The sequence below is a fragment of the Balaenoptera borealis genome (genome assembly GCF_965194805.1).
Source record: "Balaenoptera borealis genome assembly, chromosome: 3".
Classification (NCBI taxonomy): Eukaryota; Metazoa; Chordata; class Mammalia; order Artiodactyla; family Balaenopteridae; genus Balaenoptera; species Balaenoptera borealis.
Window position 1 is genome coordinate 87,183,700 of NC_138866.1, and position 22,140 is coordinate 87,205,839.

At 44.6% G+C, this 22,140-nt stretch overlaps 2 protein-coding genes across 4 annotated transcripts in view; both read right to left on the reverse strand.

Moving 5' to 3' along the window:
* The window catches only part of SPG11 (SPG11 vesicle trafficking associated, spatacsin), an 88,689-nt gene extending 77,558 nt beyond the window's left edge, over positions 1-11,131 (reverse strand). For 2 of the 3 annotated variants that reach the window (XR_014243525.1, XM_082388678.1), the window contains exons 1-6: positions 10,637-11,109; positions 8,100-8,284; positions 7,003-7,227; positions 5,358-5,559; positions 687-824; positions 51-499 (exon numbers count right to left, since the gene is read on the reverse strand). Coding sequence is in view for 2 of the 3 variants with exons in the window: in XM_082388678.1 (XP_082244804.1) it covers positions 51-499; positions 687-824; positions 5,358-5,559; positions 7,003-7,227; positions 8,100-8,284; positions 10,637-11,094 (1,657 nt within the window). In the remaining variant the exon portion in view is untranslated. Of the gene's footprint in view, positions 1-50; positions 500-686; positions 825-5,357; positions 5,560-7,002; positions 7,228-8,099; positions 8,285-10,636 lie in introns of all 3 variants that reach the window. The other variant, XM_082388679.1, reaches the window with a different exon arrangement.
* An 889-nt stretch (positions 11,132-12,020) lies between these two features.
* On the reverse strand, positions 12,021-21,843 carry PATL2 (PAT1 homolog 2). The gene is made up of 14 exons (XM_082388877.1): positions 21,724-21,843; positions 20,889-21,118; positions 20,191-20,271; positions 19,584-19,726; positions 19,003-19,074; positions 18,631-18,772; positions 17,253-17,373; positions 17,058-17,155; positions 16,791-16,844; positions 16,563-16,690; positions 16,264-16,423; positions 15,606-15,746; positions 14,838-14,935; positions 12,021-14,268 (listed from the first exon to the last, which is right to left on the reverse strand). Exons 1-14 carry the CDS (start codon positions 21,764-21,766, stop codon positions 14,115-14,117), a joined length of 1,665 nt encoding a protein of 554 aa, XP_082245003.1. The 5' UTR covers positions 21,767-21,843; the 3' UTR covers positions 12,021-14,114.
* Between the last annotated feature and the right edge of the window lie 297 nt (positions 21,844-22,140).

The window sequence follows — 22,140 nt, forward strand, 5'->3', positions numbered from 1 at the left end:
AAGAGAGCACCTCTCAGCATGGATTTCAACCTGATACAAGACATTCTCACCTGTCAAAACAAGGCACAGTTGCTGGTCTCCACCACTGTCTACAGGAATACACTTCTTGCCCAGCGAAAAACACTGCATGCTCTGGGTCTCCAAATCCCACAGGACAATGGTACAGCCCGTCCTTTCAACTGACCAAGTAAACAGCGCAGTGAAGCCTGTCACAGACATACATGTAAGCTCAAGGGGTTCCTCCTGTTCACTGATGTGTATTCTTTTCCATGATCTTCCTGAATCACTGGTCTTGGCAGGACCTTTCTGTGGAAAACTATACTGGCTGCACATTACATCCTGTGGAGTGAAGGCCCAGTTTGGCACACTGGTACTGTGGTTACCAGATTCAGGGGGCTCCAAATGCAAAATATCCTGGAACCACGGAGCACAACAGGTACCTTCCAGCTTGGAGTTCTTGATTGTTTCATTCAGTGATGACAGCTGGGCTTTCCAAGACCTGGAAGATAGGGCAGAACTTACATCTGTGACAGTGAAAGGCACAAAGGAAAGCACTAAACCAAGCAAAGATGCACTTAGGAAAATAAAAGTGTCTACCTCTGTAAAGACTTTTAGTGAAAAGGCACAGTATCAGCATGACAAAAAATGGAAATAATAAAGTAAATCCAAAAAGGAGGTTTCTGTACCGATCAACTTGGAAGGAAAACTTGGTCAGTTTCATGTTGTAGTCAGAATTAACAGGATCATCTTCATCTATCCCCTTAGGGCCTTCAATAGGAATGTCTTCTAGTGTTCTTTCACATAGTAGGTGTCCTGGGTATTGCCTATGTTTTAAAAACAATAGTCATGGTAAAAAAAATGATGATCAAACAAAATCTGTGTTATTATTGCTCCTGTTAAAAATGGAAGGGCAGGGGAAGGGGGGAACTTCCCTGGTGGTCCAGTGGTTAAGAATCCACCTTCCAATGCAGGGGATGCGGGTTTGATCCCTGGTCAGGGAACTAAGGTCCCACATATTGCGGGGTGACTAAGCCCGCACGCCACAACTAAAGAGCCTGCGTGCTGCAACTACAGAGCCTATGTGCGCTGGAGCCTGTGCGCCACAACTAGAGAAAAGCCTGCACGCTGCAACTAAGGGCCAAATGCAGCCAAAAATGAAATAAATAAATATATATTTTAAAAAAATGGAAGGGGGTATGGGGTGGAGGTGTTACAGAGTAGAAAGAGTATAGACAATAAGTTTCCTTTACCCAGACTCCTTACCTCCATTGCTTAAGGCAGATTGATAAAGTCAGCCTTAAAAATTTGACCCAGTTGTAACTATGTGTGAAGATAGATGTCAACTAGATTGATTGTGGTGATCATTTCACAATATACATAGATATATGTTGTGTATTTGAAACTAATATAATGTTTATGTCAGTTAAAAAATATTTGACCCTTAAGGAAAGTTAGCTTTATGTAGATAAAAGCATGGATTATCTGCTACATTGTAGATGTTGTGCTAAAAACTTTACCTAAACTAAGGTATTTGAGCCTTTCAACAACCCTATGAGGTAAACAGAAGCCAGTTTTGTAGATACAGAAAGTAAGGCTCAAACAGTGGAGCTGGATTTGAACCAGGTGAATGTGACCATAAGCCCAGGTTTTTAATCAGTCACCATACCGCCACCACAAATTAAGACTTAGGCTGAGACCCGGGGAACACATAAAAGCTAGGAAAGCAAAGTATGAGTGCAGGTGTGGATGGAGAGTGTATGTGGAAAGAGGGCTGTCACATTGCAGAAGGACAAAGAAGGCTACAGTGGTCAAAGCATAGTGAATGAGAAGCAAGGTGGTGTGAGATGAGGCTGGAGAGCTTGGCAAGAGCCAGATGGGGTCAGGTTTTATGGGCTACTAAGGATTCTTAGCTTCTATCTTGGGGTCGGGGGGCGGCGCGGGAAGAAGCTAAATAAGGGTTTTACGCAGAGAAGCCATATGATCAGACACAGAGGAGTAGCTGTGGGGAGAATGGGATGCATGTAAACCCCCTGAACACTTAAATTATTAACCCTTTCAACAATTTGAAGGTAACAGCTTGATATACATTTGTCAAGGAGATGATGTTAGAGAAGGCAGGGTGACAGTGAGAAAATATGATCCATGGAGAAGGTAGTTCCCGCACCAACAAAAGATACATACCCTGCCCCAGATGTTCATACCTGGCTATACTCTGATAAGACATGCATTGTAACACCACCACTCTGGCTACTCCGTAGATGATGGATTTGAGGGGGGAAGAACAGATATGGGGAGACCAATTACGAGGCTGGTAAGCTAGTTCAGGTAAGTGATGACAGTGGAATAGATCACAATGACGACAGAGGAGTTGAGACAAGTGGGCAGATTCAAGACACACTCAGGAGCTAGAATGGCTAGGACCTGGTGATTAGCTGGATGTGGATCTAATACTTAAAAGAGGCTAGAGATCTAGAAAAGAGAGGAAACAGAAAACGGTCCCTGAGAAGGAGGGAAGGAATGGGGTCCAGAGTACACACAGAAGGACTGGCCTTCATAGGAGAAGGGAATCCCTCCATTGTAACAGGAGGGAAGATGGAGAAGACGAGTGCAGGAAAGTGGGTTTGCAATTTAATGTGAGAAACTGAAGGAGCTCCCATTAGATGGGTTCTACTTCCTTTATAAAGTTGGAGGTAAAGTCATCCAAGAACAGTTGGGGGTAAAGAGATGAATAAAGGTTTGAGGAAAATGGAGGTTTAAAACATTGTTGTAAAGAATGGACTCATGAAAAATCATTGTAAAATTTCCAGGCAACATGAGAGACCACAGAAGGCCCTGGATGTGAACTTATAGTGGTATCAATTTTCCTCTGTGGTTTTCTCACAAGTGCTCAGTTGCTTGAGTGCAGGGAATGAGAAGACAGAATAAAAAAAAAAGATTTGTCAGATCAAGTGCTACCACAGGGCAGGAGCAAGAGTTTAGGGCTCATTCAAGAAAGTGACTGAAATGACAGGTCATAGAATCTATGCTGTAAAGGGAGGGCAGTGAAGACAGAGGGGGCTCCTGTCTTCACTTGTGAAGTCAGCATATTAGAAATTCCAGTGAGGTCAGATGAGAGAAGTGGGGGTACTTGAGTAAGCAAGCTGTACAGTTTGGCAAGTTGTGCTCAGAGTGGGATGTATAGAAGAGTGATTTGGGGGAGGAGCCGTGTCATATAATGACAAAGCCCTGGGTATGACTATGGGAATGGACAGCTAAGGTAAACTGGAAGAAAAAGTCATTGACAGTGAATTGAATGGACAAACCATGAGGAGCTTACATGGAGCTTACAAACTCTGTAGGCAACACAAAAAAATTAGAGAAATAATACAAGACTATACACAATTAAGTGCTAAACTGTAGTTCAAAGCAAAAGTGCTACAGAAGTTCAAAGGAGAGAAAAATTATAAAATGAGTAGAAATTTACAAGTGGAAGGGATTTTAGTAAGGAATGACTTCATGAAAGAGGTGGATCTCAAAGCATGAATAGGACTTGATAAAATGAAAAGGGGTGGCTGACTTTCTGTATGGCAGGAAAGAACAACTAGGGTCAGGAGGCAGGAATGGTAAAAAAACACTGTTAGATTTCAGAGTACACTTAGAAAATAAACATGCAGTCAACTTCCTCAAGAAATTATACTAATTAAAGAGCACTCATGTAAATAATTAACAAACAGAGATCACTCATTTAGTTGGACAGGACAGATCCCTAAATTGACTATAGGGAACAGAACAGCAGCTCTTCACTGGCTGATGTTCCAGTGGCTGAGTTCAATGAAATTTGTTCAAAGGAATGTGCCTGGTGCCCACTTCAGTGTTCTTCTCTTGCGGTGTTGCCAAAACATCCAGAGGAACAGAACCCTACACTCAAGGATCAGAGTAGCTGAGTGGGCTTTCCTTCCCCCCCTCACCTGTCAAATTATTTTCCAAGGAAGTTGATTAGAAGGTAACTCTACACATACAGGATATATTTTAGTCAGTGAAAATGGCCTACTGATACACAAGCACACAGTCTGAAAATGTGACAATCATCCCTGCTCAAAGATTAAAAAAAAAAAAAAGTATTAAAAGGCCATTGAAAACAAATGAAAAAATCACAGTAGTAAGAAGTTCTGGCTGATATGTGAAGATGAAATTAACCCTTTTTTGTAATCCAAACAATGAGCAATAAACCCATCAAAGTACATTCCCAATTTCTCAAGGATATGTTTATTTCATTCATATTAAGTTAGGACCAAAAATCCTAATGGTTTGAAATGTCCCTTAATACTGAAAGTCATAAATGTGGATTACCCTACTTGCAAGTTTCAATAAACAGGGTGCCGTGTGTGTATGTGTGTGTATGCATACACACATATTCCTTTCAAACATTATAGAATTGGAAGCAATTAGAATTTCTAAATCAAAAAGCTACACAAAGAAATACTCAATTTTCACTAATATATTTAGGAAGTGTGTGGGCCCTCCAAGGGAAACACCTGAGGAAATCCTAAAATGGAGAAAGCACAGTTAATACATCTTGTCAAAGTCCTTAAGTGAAAAGTGATCCCCTAGGCAGCCAGGACCCTAACCCACATAAGATACAATTCTAACACAGGGTAAATCCCATTTTTCTTCTACTCTAGTGTTGAGAAGAAGTGAGTAGATAATGTATAATAGCTAAGGGCTTTTAAAATTGTGCTTGGTTACTTTTTACGTATGATGATATAAGCCATATATAATAATAAATATAAATCAAAATCAAACTTGGATATGTATCCAGAAATAAAAAGGTAGCCAGTGGTCACTTGTACATATTTTTATATAGTAACAAGCTCATTAGGTAGTAGCTAGAATGTGATCAAGAAATAGAGGAAGGGCTTCCCTGGTGGCGCAGCGGTTGCGAATCTGCCTGCTAATGCAGGGGACACGGGTTCGAGCTCTGGTCTGGGAAGATCCCACATGCCGCGGAGCAACTAGGCCCGTGAGCCACAACTACTGAGCCTGCGCGTCTGGAGCCTGTGCTCTGCAACAAGAGAGGCCACGACAGTGAGAGGCCTGTGCACCGCGATGAAGAGGGGCCCCCGCTTGCCGCAACCAGAGAAAGCCCTAGCACAGAAATGAAGACCCAACATAACAATCAATCAATCAATCAATAAATCTTTAAAAAAAAAAACAAAAAAAGAAGTTTCATATAAATTAAAATCTTAAAAAAAAAAAAAAAAAAGAAATAGAGGAAGAAAACTGGTTAAAAGAAAAAAAAAGAAGCTAACAAGTACATTTTTAACCTCTTATGGCTCTAATTATTTACCTGAAATCAGAGAAGGAAGTAATCTACATACCTGAAATACAAATTTAAGTTAAGAGCAATTGCAGTGTTGGAGGAGCTGACCATCACTACAACATCTAGGTCTTGAGACACTTTCAATGAAGTAAAGGAAGAACTCTTGGCTGGCTCTTGTTGCTGCTCATTATACATATCTTCCTGAGGAAGTGCTAAATCCACATGAGCTACATGTCTACCATCCACAGTGTCAAAAATGTCTTCGAGTTAGAGTTAAAGAAAATGTCAGTCTTAAGTATGCCTAACCATTTAAAACACAGGACGAAACACAGTTATAGACTTCACTGCTCCAACCTTGTAGGAATAATAATAGAAGGAAGACGGACACTAAAAACCCCATCATGTTAACCAGGTGACTATGAAGTTGGGGACCCATAAACAACCTGATAGAGAGTTCACTCAACAATACTTGCTGAATCTCCACTCTGTGCCAGGCCCTGAGACAACAATATCTTCCACTAGTGTCCTACAACAGTGCTGTCCAAAAGAAACAATGTGAGGCACATTTGTCACTGTAAATTTTCTAGCAGCCTTATTAAAAAAGTAAAAAGAAACCAGTGAACCTAATTTTAAGAACATATTTCATTTATCCTAGTATATCCAAAATATTATCTCTATTATGTAATCAATATTAAAAAATTGAGATATTTTACATCTTTTTTCACATAAGTGTTCAAACCTAGTTATTTTATACTTATAGCACATCTCAATTTGGACAATTAAATTTTCATTGGAAATATCTGGCCTGTATTTAGACTTCAAAAATTTATATTTAAGAACTTGGAACAGCCAGAGTTGTTGCAAACATACTCAAGAGTTCTCCAATAACTGAATCAAGTATCCGACTTTAAATCTAAAGTAATTAAATACAATTAAGAATTCAGTTCCTCAGTCACACTAGCCAAAAAATTTCAAGTGTTCAACAGCCACATATGCTTACTGCCTACCACATCGGACAGCTCAGTTCTGTAACCTGGCAGCAAAAATGAAGTTAATCCAATATTCTATAACATTTTTTACAAAATAAATTTTAACACAGGCTATGATACATGTAAAATAGAAAAATTACTCCTTTAATGCATAAATGAAAGTTCCAAAAACACATAACGGGTCGTTCTTCAAATAGTCTTCAAAATAATTTTGCTGGTGACCTATGAATCTGCTAAAGACAAAAAATCTGTGATAGTTTTCCAGCAACAAATTTCAAACAGTTATGCAAACCATCTGATTCCCTAATATGATGGAATCATCATCAGAGATGATAAGAGATAGGTTATAATCATACATGAAAATGTGTGTATCATATCATAAGCAGTCATCTAAATCTCTCCTGGAACAAGCACAAAGTAGATATTTAATAAGTATATTTTAAATAAATGGGTAATGCAGAACATATACAATTTAAAAACAACATAAATAAGTTGGCCAAGATGATTGATTTATAAACTGAAAAATATTTGAATGGAATATAAAGCAATGTAGTTGAGTATTTTAAGTTCATGAAGATCTTTTTCCCTGAAAGTTTTACTGAAAAATTAATCTTTCTACCTACAGCCCAGTACCTAAAACTAAGCCTATAAAAAGGCTCATTTTTCTACATATTCTCCTCCCCCACACATCAACATCTTTACCAACAAGGATACAGATCCAGCCTAAACGACTCAAAACAAAAAGAATTCCTCTGCAGAGCTGTGTGTCAATAATTCTGTCCACTGCCTGTGCAGGCAAGGATAATGTGAAACAGTTGAGTACCCTAATCTCAGCATCTCTTTCAGGAAATATAATGTGAAGGACGATACATTCATTGATGAACAATAATGATGTGTTACTGTGAAATGACAGAATTCTCAAAGATAATAAGGAAATACCTATAAAACAAAAGGATATTACGTCAAACTCGCTGGTCACAATTTTACAACTGGTAAATTTGATTCTGTTAACATAACACAAACAGGTAAAACAAAAAAAACAGCATTTAACTTAGTCCAACTCTAGACAATCATTGGTCAAACTCACCTAAGCAAGTGGAAGGTAAGTAAGGAACTGAATAAAGATGGCCTACAATGTCTCTATGCCTTCTGTTGACAGCCAGAGGGTGACAACACACCAGAAGATGATCAAAAAAGCCTACTTACCCATGAGACGCAATAAGAATAATCACAGACTCTTTTTTTAAAAGGAAAAGAAGGAACCTTATAATCAGGGTAGCGAGAATGCAACTGCCTTAAAGATAGAAGCCTGAGTGCTTTGATTTCTGCTCCCTGCAGCCCTCAGGATGGGACATAGCAAACAGGTCTGTAACCAGTCTAGATCAGCACATTATCCAATAGAAATAAAATGTCAGTCACAAAAGTGAGCCACACATGGAATTTTAAATTTTCTAGTAGCTGCACTGAAAAAAGAAAACAGGTGAAACTGATTTTATTATATATTATTTACCTCATATTCAAAATATCATTATCAACATGTAATACAAAAACTATTCGTGAGATATTTTACATTTTTAGTACCAAGTCTTCAAATCTGGAATGTATCAATATTTGACATTTGAAGGACATAGTAATTCATATTAACCACATTAAGGGTTTAATAGCCTCACGTGGCTAGTGCCTACTATACTGGACAGGGCAAATATCCCTCCCTGACTTCACCTCTATATAAGAACTTTTCCTGAAATACATAAAATTACATAGTAATACACAAATTCAAACATGCTGAAAGACCACCTGCAAATACTTACTGATAATGTGATCTTCAACGAGCTTTTGCAATGTCTCCTCAGTATAGCTATATGAAATGGTTGCATCACATCTTCCATCTTTCAAATTAAATTCACAGATGAGCAGTTCATTATTTTCACTAAGAGCAAGCAGTCTGGGCTTGTCTGTTGGTGTCCCACTGTTATGATAGTCCTCCCATACAAACCTAAGGAAAAAGTTTAGACTATTTATTATATTCTATATCCACAATAATACTTACCCACAATGGTGAAGGTAGAAGGACAGAAGAAGTAGAGAACAACTCTTTGGTTCACCTAATAGCATTACTTCTATATACAACCTAAGGGAATGTAAACTGCTCTAGAACTTCCAGCCCCTTCCCCCATCTCCTTCCCCTTCCTCACTTCTTTCCCCTCAGCCCCCTTCAGGGCAACACAAGAATATAGGAGTCATTCGTGAAAAGGGGGCAAAGAGCAAGAAATGGTGGCTGCTTTTTTCCTTTATCCTAAATCTGGACTGATGATATGTATAAAGGAACTGTCATGATCAAGGATATGTTTCAACAACCAAATATGTCTCCTATTTATAAGAGATGGTCTTCACAATTAACAAAATACGTTTTGCTAACATAAATGCTTTCAATAACTTAAAAAAAAGAAAGTGATTATTTGCATTTATAGACTTTGAAGACTCTAAAGTGGCATATTATAAAATAGCTCTGTCCAATGGAACTTTCCATGAGATGCAAGTGTTCTACACATCTGCAAAGTCCAATACAGTAGCCAACAACCTCATGTGGCTACTGAGCACCTGAAATGTGGGTAGTGCAACTGAGGAACTAAATTTTCAATTTTAAGTGCAGTTATAGAATATTTGAAGCAGTGTAAAGTCAACATCCCAACATGACTAACAAGGATGGAAAGAGGCTAATGATGCTACAGCTTCAAATTAAATAATAAAATTGAGTTACATTAAAAGAGAAAAAAAAAGCCCCAATTCTGAAAACAATGCAATGGAATGAGATGAGGTTACCATGCTGATAAAGTTTCACCTTTTAAAAAAAGCTTTTTTCTACAGAAGTAGTAAGTTTTATATCTAAAAACAGTGGACTTGGTGCTACTATGTTATTATTAGAAAAAAAATTGACATTTTATATCTCTGTCTTTATTCCTAGAATGATGTTTCATAAACAGCCAATTCCTGACTGTTCACACTGAAATCTGAGGCCAAATATGGAAAAGGTTAAACAAATTAAGATATAAAAGGCTGAATACTGTGAAACCAGTAACATCATTAGCACATGGGACTATACTGCCACGTGGAAAGAGAATTTTCAGTGAACATAATATATAATGTACAGTGATTTCAACAATATACAAAGGACCATACATACTTTGAGAAGAGGAGGAAGCAAATTCTGTACACTATAAGCTTGTCCTTATTTTTACCCTACGAATTATTTTAATTGAATTAATTCAACTAAAAAAACTAAAAAGTAGCCCTTCTTGATCCTCCCCCACTAATTTCATGCAATAGCTTACAAAAGTCCCCATTATTTTATGTCTGTTCTGCTTATCTTCTGTGAGGTTCTCTCTCTGCCTCATTCCTTTCTTTACATGGCTGTGTTCATAGGTACTTAATACTGTTGAATCAACTAACTTATGGTAAGGAGAGATTCCTTTTCCTAGCAACTAGAGATCAAGAATAAAGAAGACAAACAGGTTAAAACATTCAGTGATTGAACAAACCAATCTCTACTGTGAGGCACTTTTATAGGACCTGGAGATTCCAGAACTCCTCTGTGGCTACTCAAAATCGTAACATTTCTAAAGTGTTTTGTTATTAAAGAGTCCAAAGTGTCGGAAGTCACTCTCAAACTTAATGATGTAAACTGTAAGAGTTACACATGTAGAAAGTAATACATGATTGAAATTGTTTCTTTTCTGTCTTCCCAACCATACAACCTCACATGTAAGAACTGTCTTATTAAACCTTTTAGGCACTGCTCCTAGGTAACGAACAGAAAGCGCATAATAAGTATTCGTTGAGTGAATACATGAATAAGAGAGTAGAAAAAGTAGGCTCTGTCCTTGAAGGGGGGTGGAGGGGAGGGGAAGCCCAAATGTGAAGGAAACAGCTACTTGTATCAGAGATAAGGAAAAGGTAACAGGATGATTCAAATGAGAGATGATGCCCCTCAGCTGGCATCTTTAACAGATTTAACTGAAGAAAATGGGCGTGGGGCACGGCACAGTGACGATTAATCAACCTGTGTTAAATGAATTAAAAAAGCGTCCAAGCTGGGATTCATTACAGGTTCTCCACGTCCGGAGAAGATCTGGATACTGTCTCCACCCACCCGGAAAGGGAAAGAATGGGTGCAGGGACGCGACAAACCGAGGAAAATGTTCGAGAAGGAACAGGGCCTGCCTCTGAGGCGTTGCCCTCCACCGTCATCCCTCTCCCGCTACCTCCAAGGTAGGAGGGGAGCAGAGGCGCCAGCCAAGCTAAGGCTGCGGACTCCCTGCACAAGGCCAAGCCCGGCCACAGCACTTACTGCCGAAAACGGCCTTCCAGGCGGCAGCCGCCCCCGCCCCGGCCGCCGGGCGCCAAGGGAAGCACTTGAAGGCTGCCTGCAGCCGTCAGGCTCCCCAGAACCTCCTGCTCCCTGTGCAACTGCGCCCGGGATCCCAGCCGCCCTGTTGCCTCGGCGGGGACCGGCACCAACAACACGGGTAGAACCCGCTCCACGGCTTCAGCGCTTCCAGCCCCCTTGTCTGCAGCCATTCCGCTCGCACCGGTCCTTCCGGTCCGTACGGCCCGCTGCGTCCTGCGCGTGCGCTGTGTAGCCGACCCGCCCTCGGCCTCGTGACTCCCGCGCGGAGAGATGCGCTGACGTAGTCTGCCCGGTGACGTAGTCTGCCCGGTTACGTTCTCCGCACCACCCACTCCAGCAAAGCCACATCTGCGTATGTTTTGAGCCCACGGTTTGCTGAGAGAGTTGAGGGCCTCCATTAGCGGCCTAAGGTGGCTGTAACAGCTGTTCTCACTCAGTGGCATTACCCTTTGCTTTCTTACCCTTGCTGCCTCCTACCTATTGGAGGCCTGTGCCTGCCACTCTTCGCTTTTATTGGGCTGTTATTTTTGCTTGCAGGCCCTGAGTGGTGCAATGTCCTGGTATTTGACCGATCCATGATGAGGGAGCTGACTTGATGCTGACATCAAATAATATCCATTGTAACAGCCAGGGCAACAGGCTGGGTGGAAGTGGTAGAGTTCCTGTTTCCTACTACTCTTTCCTCTGGAAGGTATAATCCAAGATCGGCAGCAGAGGGGGCGAGAAGAGGTGGGAAATAGGCATTTTGGAATGGTCTCCTAAAGGACAGCAATGCCTTTCTTAACACATTCTCTTCCACAATCAGATGGGGTCACACAGCTATCAAAGGTCACCTCCTTTGTCTGTGCTTTGATTCCCATCCTCCTCCTGTTGTAGGACTTTGTAAACTTTCTTCGCCTTCGTTACTCTCCACTCTTCCCTGCCCTGGCCACTTTATTGGAGTGCTTTCATTATCATGCAGGCATGCTGTAATATCACTCTTTAAAAGAAAAGTGTTCCTTAACCTACATAGACTACTACCTACTGTCCAATTGCTCTGCTACCCTTTCAGAAGATTCCAAATTGACTCTTTCTGTAGTCAGTGCCTCCCTCCTCCGTCACGTCTCTCTCCTCATTCCACACTCTTTTTTAAAAAATAATTTTTGGCTGCATGGGTCTTTGTTGCTGCGCGTGGGCTTTCTTTAGTTGCGGTGAGCCGGGTCTTCTCACTGCAGTGGCTTCTCTTGCTGCGGAGCACCGGCTCTAGGCGTGCGGGCTTCAGTAGTTGTGGCACACAGGCTCAGTAGCTGTGGCTTGCGGGCTCTAGAGCGCAGGCTCAGTAGTTGTGGCCCATGGACTTAGCTGCTCTGCTGCGTGTGGGATCTTCCCGGACCAGAGCTCGAACCCGTGGTCTCCTGCCTTGGCAGGTGGATTCTTAACCACTGCGCCACCAGGGAAGCCCACACACTCCTTTCTTAAAGTACTTTCTTTCCAACTTTGGTAGCACCACTTCCGTATTCTTCAACCTATTTTTTTCAGATAACTCCTCCTCAGTCCCCTATGTTGGCTTTTCTTCCTACATCATCTCTTCCTCACTCCTAACTTGTAATACATCTGTGTGCTGATACTCCCACTTTTGTGTCTTGATCCCTGACCTTTTCCTTCGCCTCCAGACTGCTCTTTACCTACTTGATATATCTACTTGGATTTCTAACAGGACATATTAAAGCGTCTACAATGTTGATTATAACCCTTCCCAATGCATTTTTCATGTTTTCCCCACGTTAGTCTAGGGCACCCACCATTCACTCTGCCTGGGAGTCATCCTGGATTCTTCACCACCACCCTTATCCAGCCCATCAGCAATGTCTGTCAACTCTTCCAAAACCTTTTCCCAACTTCTTCTCTTTCTGTTCCTAAAGCTCTTCACTTCTTGCCCCAGCTTTGGAAAAAGAACTTCTGAACATTTTTTTCTCTGCTTTCTATCCTGTTCCCCTAACAATCAGCAGTCAGAGTGATCTTCTTCAAACAAAATCATGTCATGTCACTTCCCTGTTTAAAATTCTGACTTCCCAGCAGTTAAAAATCCAGACTTTAAAAAATAATCATGGCTTACAGATGTGTACTCTGCTTACCTCTCTCCTACTATATCACCCTCCCCCCAACCCCTTACCTGTATACTTCAGCCACACTGTCCTTCTTTCTTTTCCTGAAACACACCAAGTTCATTCTCACTTTGGGGGCTTTGTGCTCACTAGTGCCTCTGCATGGAATACTTGTCATTGATTCCAGCTTAATTGTAGGCTCTACTGACAGCCCTTCCATTCCACTCCGGTCACTCATCCCCCAATTTTGTTTTCACCACGGTATTTATCACTATTTGATGTCTTCTGTCAGTCCCTGTCCAATCAGAATGTAAGCTTCAGAAGAGCAGGGGCTTCTCCTTGGTCACCACTGTTTCTCGACCACCTAAAATGGTACCTGGTTCATAAAAGGGACTCGTGTTTTTTGATGAGTGCATGACCTTGTTTGTCAAAGTAAACCAAACATCCCATATCTCAAAGGAGATATTTATATAAAATGCTCTTAGCTCAGCTAGGGCTACTTATTAAAAAATGGCAACAGCGGAACAGTTTCCAAGGTCAGTCTATTGTTAGACATAACAAGGACTTGTCCCTTACATTAAGGACACTTAAAGCTTCACACATAGGAGGTATAATGAAAGCCATTTTCTTAACTTACAAACAAACTGCAACACTTCATTATATTATCTTTTTAATTATACCTCATTTTGCCATGCCTTTTTAGGCACATAGTTCAACTTTTTGAAGCATAAGAAAAGGTTCTGGGCAGGGTTCACCAATATATCAAGGCATACAACTGTCTTCAGACTCTCTGGATCGCTTTAGGCAAAACCCATACACAACTAGTGTCTGATCATTAAACTCTTCCCACATATAGGTATTCTGGAACAACCTGATCAGTAGATCAAGGCAAACCTACAAAGAGAAGAGATGTTAACTCCAAACAACTTCCCTTTAAAATATTGTGTGATGTGATTAATATGTCTCTTTCCAGCAGATGGTAAGTTCTGAGAGATGACCTACATGTTGTTTGTGTGTTTACATCTTATTTACGTTTGAGTTGTCCCTCAAATACTTCTTTAATGAACAGTTCATCTTCTCAAACTAGTTCTTACCCTCAGATAGCTTAGCATGATAAATAATCAAAGTTCCTGGGAATAAATGGAAAGGTTTGGCTGAAGAAACAGGCCCCACGACCCTAACTTGGAGCAGACTGGTTACTCAGTAAGTACCAATGTCTAGAAATACTTCTAAAAGCAAGTTATCCTCCATACTCTTGGTTTAAAAGTAGTAGAGAAGTGACAGAACCTAGTCTGGGCTTGAACAGGGGGCTATGACCTTGTTTCCACAGTCACTTACTCCATCCTAGCCTCCAGCTGCTGTACCAGTTGTTTGTCCACATGGTGACAGAACAGAGGAAGAAGGTTGCTGGGGAAGGCCAGGGGTTCTGCCAGAGAGGCTGTGGGCATTTGAGCTATCTCCCAGGCAGTGAGAACTACCATGTCTGTCCTGGAGGGCAGAGAAGTAATACATCAGCACCTTTGTATGCATGCAGGAAATAGGCTCAGGGCCCAGGTTTCTTATTATCTTTCTACCACCACTATCACCCTCTGTACCTCCAGCAACTAAGAGAGAACATTTGCACATTTGGTATGTGCCAGGCAACGTTTAGTGCTTTACACATCTTCCATTTCATTTAATCTTTAGATCTCTAACTGGTTAGTACCCTTATCCTTAGATCCCTAGTTTATAGATGAGGAAACAGGCTAAGGAAAGTAAAATAATGTGCCCCAATGTTATGTTCCTGATAAGTGACAGAAGCAGAATTCACACCAAGGCCTGTGAGTAATTAAAGGGACAAGCTTTAGAGTCTATCTTACACTGCCTTGCATGGGGGACAACGCTCTAGGGCATTACAGAAAAAAAAAAAAAAAAAGGGCAGAACAGCTACAACTCTGTTTCTCTGTCCAACCTCCTCCCTGGTGCTTGAATAAACCACTCAGGAAACATCTCATCTGGCTCAGCCTATACATCCCAGGGGTACTGAAATAGTATTTACAAGGCTTTTATGATCTTACCAAGCTGTGTGGTCACTGCTGGGTTCCTCTAGGGAAGAATCCAGGGACATCAGCTGTTCCCCATGACTTAGCAGGGCATAGAGCAAAGATATTCCAAACTGCAAGTGATAAAGTATCCAGAGTAAAATGAGTTTACCCTAGGCATTCAGTGCTTCCCTGGCTCTGCTATTTCCCAACTAAAAGGGCAAGTTCACAGGTACAAATGGAGTCCAACACCCATAAACCCATCAAGTTTTATACTGGCTGGCCAAGAACTCTGAGCCCTTTCCAAGGAAACCACTGCTCTGAATATTCCAAAAGATTCCTCTGGGGAGCTGATTAAATGCACACTTGTGGGCTCCGCCCCCGGAATCGGAGACTGCGGATCAGGAACGGACCCAGGAATCTGACGCGGGTAGGCCGTGGAGCCCATTTTAAGAGGCATTGCTTTAGGCAAAGATCTTCAGAGGGGTTCACAAGATAATCCACTAGGATATTAGAAGATATGAGATCTTTCACATCTAGTAGAGTCTCATCTTGTATTTATTATGTACCTAAGGTAAGTATAGTGTTCCATGTACATGATTTATAAACACACACAGGTGGTATAGTTCAGCATTTTTTTGGTAAAAGGGATTCACTATCAAAAATGTTTGGTGACTTCTGATCTAGAGGTGATAGCAGCAGCACCATCAGGGAGCTTGTTAAAAAAGCAGCCCCACCCTGGGTCCATTCCAGATAGCACCTGGAGCCACCTGTGGAAAGACAAAAGCCTCCCACGCGTGTTACCTGATTCTGCAGCACCACAGTGACTGGCCGCTCTGAGGAGCCAGGTGGTTGCAGCATGAGTCCCTGAAGTCCTTGGAGAAGTTCATGGAAGGTCAAGTGGCTGATACATTTGCCCAGAGGTTCGAATAACGTTTGCAGGGCCTGCAAGAAGGTCAGTAAGGGCCTCTCTCTGACTCCTCGACAACTTCACCTCCGGTCTCATTCCTTGCTCACCTGCCTCTGGCCCCTTCTGGTCAGGTCAGACCTACCAGGCCTATCACCACTCAGGTGTCTCCATCCCTAACACTGGTCCTTCAATACCCACTTGTCTAGGATGCCTTCCCTAAGCAAAGTAGCTATGGGGCTCACCACTTATCAGGCAGTCCTGAGCTTCTCAACCTCCAGAGCACATTCACACCTGTGTAACCATAGGCCTGTGGGTTTTCCTCTCTTCATTTGCCTGAAGATGATCAGCTGTTCCTGTGGTAGTTTGTTCTGAAACCCCCTCACCTGAGGGTGGCAGGGTCCACACTCCTCACTGCCCAGCACCTTCTCTGGCTTCTCTGGGGGTGGGGATCGGAAGGAGGAGGAGGAGGAGGAGGAAGGGGAAGAGGAGGAGGAATAAACACTCCGAACCCATCCACAAAAACGTCCTCTCCTCCACTCAATGCCACAGTACCTGATCAGCCACATCCCTCTTGACAAGGAGGGGCAGATGGCGAGTGATGGCCAGAAGAAGGCTGACAGTTCGATCTCGGGGCAGAAAGGGGAGCAGCCGGGCCACTAGGGCTTTTCCCTTCCTCACGGAGAGCACCTGCAGGAAGCCATCCGCTGCCTCCCTACGGGTGACATAGGAGAGCATTGCAGGGATGTGCATAGAGCAAAGGGCCACAGGCCAGAAAGGAGAGGCAGAAGCTAAGCCACTGTCTTTGCTGAGCCGTCCCTTCCTGGGCTGAGGTGTGACCCTCCCACACTCACTCCAGATTATTCTGTTCCTGGGTCTTTAAGGCCTGGAAGAGCTTCTCAAGCTGGCTGCTCTGCTGCTCACAGGGCTGTGCAGGCCCATCCTTCTGGCCCTCCTCTATCTCTAGTAACTGAAGGAACAGCTGGGGATGTGAGGGTGGGGAGAGAGGAAGAAGGGGTCAATGTCAGTATATCCTGTTCTCAAGGGAGGTAAGGAATTCACTGCTAAGGCTGATGTCTCACCTTCTCAATCCGGTACAACACCTGAAGCCTCTGACTGCTTGCAGCTCCAGCCTCCTAGAGAAAGAGTCCCTGGCTGTCAGCCACACCTCCACAGCAGCAGCCCAAGCCTAGGTGAGCTAGAACGTGATCTGGAAAGGCTAGACCACAACGCCCGATCACTCTTCTTCCTCACTCTTAGGTCCCAACCTGAACTCAAGCATGAGAGTGTTCCAGACCTTTCTCCAAAACATGGGAGAGAAAAAGGGTGTAGGAAGATAACGCTCCTACCTGCTCTTGAGTTCCATGGGGCACAGCATCAATAGCTCGGCGAGGGCTAAAACACGTTGATACAGCTACCTGGCCCAGGGAACCCTCGATGCGAACCACTGCATGGAAGGAGTCAGACAGGCATGTGCCCCTCTGCTTTCCACCTGTGTCAACCCGGATGTCCACCCCAACCCAGCAGGTCAGCCCCGGTCCTACCTGACTCATAAGCCTCCGCCTTCTGAATGTAAGGCGTGACCAGCTTGAAGGACTCAAACCTGCTCCTTCGCCCAAGCAGCTCTTCATCTGCCTGCTTCTTCTCTAGTTTCTGATAATATTCCTGAGAGTCCATGGATTAGTCAAATGTATACTCATCGGCTGAACTTAGAATTAGGGCTCTGCAATGCAACTTCTTAATAATACCCTTGCCTACAGCATTCATTCCAGAAATGCTCCTGGCACCTTAGGGCTTTATAGTAGCCACTATAATGCATCTTAAAGCACCCTAGGCCTCATGCGAGCTGTTTTAGGGTCCCCATCCTAAGGACTTGAAGAGCTAGTACCACCACCAGATCTGATGGAAAGGCAGAGAGCCAGGAAGCAAACGTGTCCCAGGGTCTGCAACCTTCCTGCAATCTTTATTCCAGGTTACACATGGGACACCGCTATCCTTCCCCCTCCCCATTTTAATTTGGTGATCCTACCTGTGATCTCCAAAATCAGAGTTATCTGATGGTACGAAGACCAATCAGCAGCTTGAAGTACAGAGAGAACACTACTTCAGTTGGCCTCTAGGCCAGTCCTACGCTTGTGAGGATTTGTGCAGCAGCTCTAATATCTTCTTAAGGAAGACTGTGAAATCCAGAACTAAAATAAAGCCACTGACTGAGAGACAAACAAGGATTTAAATACAGCTCCTTCATTGAGGAGCAATGTCTAAAAGTCAAGAGTGGAAGATGATCACATTCAAGGAATCCTGGCAGAAGGCAGAGGGTTTTGAAGCTGGTGGGAAGAAAGGAAGAAAGTAATGTCAATAGGAAGGAGATAAAGGTGGAAATCTCGGTAGGGGTCTCATGGAGGTTGAAGAGAAATTGAAATACAATTTAGACAACCCAAAACTCATGGACAAAGGGCAGACAGAAAGCAGACAGAAAGGAGTTCAAAAGTCTGCCAGCATTTGTTCAAGAAATTGAATCCCATGACTTATAAAAGTTCCCTGTGTTTTAGATCTTAAAAAGTAAAAAGTAAGTAGATGAATGTTTATAACAAGTCATTTCTGAGAGAAACCAAAGTGTACAAAGATGAGAGAGTCCTCATTTGCTGACTGGATAGGAGAAATTCTCGGCAAAGGACGGAGACAGAAACCTCAGAGTGTGTTTGGGGAATCATAACTAATCCCATGTGGCTGAAATTTAGGAGAAGGGGAAGGAGAGTTTGGATGTCAAGTGTAGAAATATGACCCCCATCCTTTAGCAATCGTTCCTCCCACCTGAAGGGACGTGGCCACTGTGAGGGGAAGGGAGAATCTCAGAGGACCCACGGGGTCAGGCCCATTTGACACCAAGGTCAGAGGCGGGGCAGAGCCCCTGGGGCTCACCTGGTAGTAATAGTCATGCAGGCGGGGGTTCTCACTCTGCAGCTGAACCATCTGCACTTTTACCACCCAGTCCTTCTCTTTTCGGGTCATGAGGTTAGCATAGGGGTCTGGCTGCTGAGACCAAGGCTTCTTGGCTGGGGGACTTCAAGCCAGGAGGAGTGTCCCTTTAGACCTACCCACCCCTGCCACAGAGAACTCCCCCAAGGAGTGGAGAGCTCGGAGCGGGATGTCGGGGGAGGACAGCAGAGTGCAGAGGTGGGCCAGGGTGTGAGAGGCTTAACTGGTGGGGCTTTGGGGGGGGGTGCTCTGTCACAAGGGAAACCCCAGCATGCAGGGGGCTCCCCTTAATCCTGCTTCTCCTCTCGGTTTTACCTTGGTGGTCGACCATGCTGCTGCTGTTGCTTCAAGATCCGCTGGTGCTGAGGGTGGAGCTGGGTCAGATGACTGGGAAGACGTAGAAAGAAACTTGGGCTGGGTGGGAGCAAGTTCTCAGCCCCCCGCCCCCATTCCTTTAGCCTCTGGGAACCTCAGCCAGACATCTAAGGGACCCTACCTGCTTATGACCCTGCCCAAGCGTCAGCCACATGAAGCATCACTATCCTAGCTCAGCAGGGCTTACCTCCCCTCCAGGATATGCTTTTCCCTGAAACTTGGCTTCAGGAAATCCTGACACAATATAAAACCATTTGGCCTGGTTGTCAGGACTTCTGAGTCCTACTCTCAGTTCTGCTGTGCTGGCTGACCTCAGATAGTCCCTGGGCCTCCATTTCCTTACCTGTGAGGGGAAGGAATTGCACTCTACCACATCCTTCTCTTCGTGAGTTTCTCTAAGTATTTTCTGTGGCAGCTGGTAGAGGAGCAGCCGTGCCTCCTCAGCCACTACGTCCTGAGACTTCTGGAGAAGAGCTCAGCCTGTCCTGGACCCTGGGACCCTGGGCACTCTGAACCAGTACCTGAGCCTAAGGGGCCATGAGGTCGACGGGCTGCAGAGGACAGATGGGTCTGGCGAGGGCAGTCGAGGTCCGAAGTGCGGGGCTGCAGTGCTGGTGCTGGGAAAGGCAGGCCGGAAAGGAAGTGGTGCCAGGTAGTCCAGAGTCTGGGAGAGGAATTTCAGGGTCTGGGAGAAGGGCATCTCCACCAACAGAATCCTGCTTTTGCTGTTGATTGCCTTTCTGCCTCTATGGTCTCACCTGCCTTTTCCTTCAAGAACCTCACTCATCTTGGGGCCCCTCGAGCCAGTTGTGAGGACACCAGACTGTAGAGCCCGTTCTTGTTTCCAACAGGTTTGTCACCTCCTAGGGAGCAACTCCACGGTCCCTGACAATGGGGAGGCCTGTGCTTTCCCCACTGTGAGTCAACTCCCTGCCCTTTCCTCTCTGAGCGTTCACTCAGATCTTGTCTTTAGCCACTGGTGCCATGCTTAGCTCTTTTCGGACACCTCTGAAGCCCTCCAGAGCAAGGTCAAGGGCACAGTGAACATAACGGAAATAAGGGACAGGCGGCATGCTGCTTCTCAACACCCAGCCTATTTCTCACAGGATGGAGACTGGAGTGACTCACCTGCCACAGAAAGTGCAAGGAAGCAGGCGACATCCCCAGCACACCAGGGGCCTTGATTCCAGGGGAGCTGAGAAGACCTTTCTGGAATGAGAGGGAGGAAACCACAGGCTGGAATGAGCCCCTGTGACATCATCTGCATTCACCTGTGTTAATGGGGGGAGGGGAGCAGCAGGACCAACCATTTCCAATACCCAGGACAGTGGCAGCCTGGCCCTCCCTCAATTTCAAAGTCAATACAGTCAGGACCCCTCTCCTTCCACTGAAGGGAAGCCAGACTGGCATCTTAGGAGTTAAGCTGAAGCAGGGTCTGAGTAACTTCATTTCTACATGGGACTCCTTTGTGTCTCTCCACCTGCTGGGGGAATCCAAGGGAATAAAGACCAGGGATGGACTGGGAAGACACAGGGGCCCAGGGTCAAAGATGACTCACTTTCACCACCAGGAGCAGGGCCAGCATCTCTAGGTGATGCACAGCCCTGCTAGCACCTGGATTCAGGTGAGGGCAGCATCAGAAACTAAGTAGGAGACAGAAGGAGGGAAGGAAGGAAGGAGAGAGTCTTTACTGGGGTTCAAGCCTGAAATAGAAAGTGTTAGCCCACCTAGAAAGGGGTGAAGAAGAGGAGAGAGATGTGTAGCAACAGCCTGTGAGATGCAGACAGTTCAGGACAACCCTCCCCCACGTCTTCCTGCTCTGGTACCTGGATGTTACGGACAGCGCTGAGGACAGCTGGATCCCCGAGATCATTCTCTTCCTCCTCCTCTTCCTGCTCCTCCTCCTCCTCCAGGTCAGGGGCTAAATCTGGGTCCACCTCCTCCTCCCTCTCTTCCTCATTTTGTTCCTCTTCCTCCAGCTGGGAGGCACACACCAGCACTTCCTTAAGAGCCAAGGGGTCATAGGACTTGCCTGGGCTTTGGTTTAAGTGGGTGCCTGAGGAGGAAGTAGACAGGGGTTCAGCTGTGAAGGGCCTGGTCTAGAAAGGATGCTTCTCTGTAGCACTTCTGTTCACAAGCCATCTCCAGCACCATCTTCAAACATCTTCTCTTGTTCTATGAGTTCAACTCAGCCTCACTACCCCAGGGCGCCCCTAACCATCCCCATTAGAGCAAACAGAACCTGGCAGGTGCCAATCACTTTCAGTTTCTTCATCCCCTCTTCCATTGCCTCATTAGTCCCAGCACAGGCTTCTCCACCTGCTCACCCCCTCTGACAGCCCTTTCTGTGCCTCTTTAATCAACCAAGTTCCAGCTGCCCTGACTCATAACAATTTAACCCCAGTGTGCCAGGGATTTTACATCTATCTGTTCATTTAATTCTCACAACAACCACACAAGGCCGGTATTGATCATTTTTCTCTGAAGGTGAGATAAATACAGGGCCCATAAAAGTTATCTCAGTCACCATCATGACGTCGCTGGGAATCACTCCCAGAAATTCTGGACATCCAAACCCATGTCTATCCCCTGAACCAGGCCATCAAACTGCCGCACTCCCAGGCCTTTTATCAGATACCACAGACCACTTGGTGATACTACCTTGAAGGCGTTTCATCTCTTCGGGCTGGCAGACTTGCTCCATGGCTGTTTCCTCTGGTGAGAGAGCACTGTCAGCCTCTGGAAGGTAAACCTGGGAAAAGAAAGAGACCCAGAGACCCTGTCCTGGGGAAGGATGGCGTGGCACCCAAACAGCCAAGGTCTTCCCCCCAGCAAGGTTGTCAGAAAAGTTTTGACCCAGATCTCAAGGAGCAGGACCCTGGGCTCTCAGACTGCCCTAAACCTCCACCCTCTGAACTCACTAGCCCAGCTCTAAGGAGCTGTCCTGCAAAGGGACAGAAAGGAGGAGCAGGGCTAGGAATTGGAGGGGAAGCACTTCTTCACAGTCACCACCAGCCTCGGTCTGTGCACAGGGAGGGGGCTCACAGCCGCCTGGGTGGCGACACCCACCCCAGGACT

Coding starts and splice junctions, on each gene's coding strand:
- PATL2 (XM_082388877.1), bottom strand. CDS start 21,766: ATGGAGCAAGTCTGCCAGCCCGAAGAGATGAAACGCCTTCAAG. Junction 19,727..20,190: donor CCTTGCACTTTCTGTGGCAG/GTGAGTCACTCC, acceptor TTCCTCTCCCAG/ACTCTGGACTACCTGGCACC. Junction 17,156..17,252: donor GGCGGAGGCTTATGAGTCAG/GTAGGACCGGGG, acceptor CCTTCCATGCAG/TGGTTCGCATCGAGGGTTCC.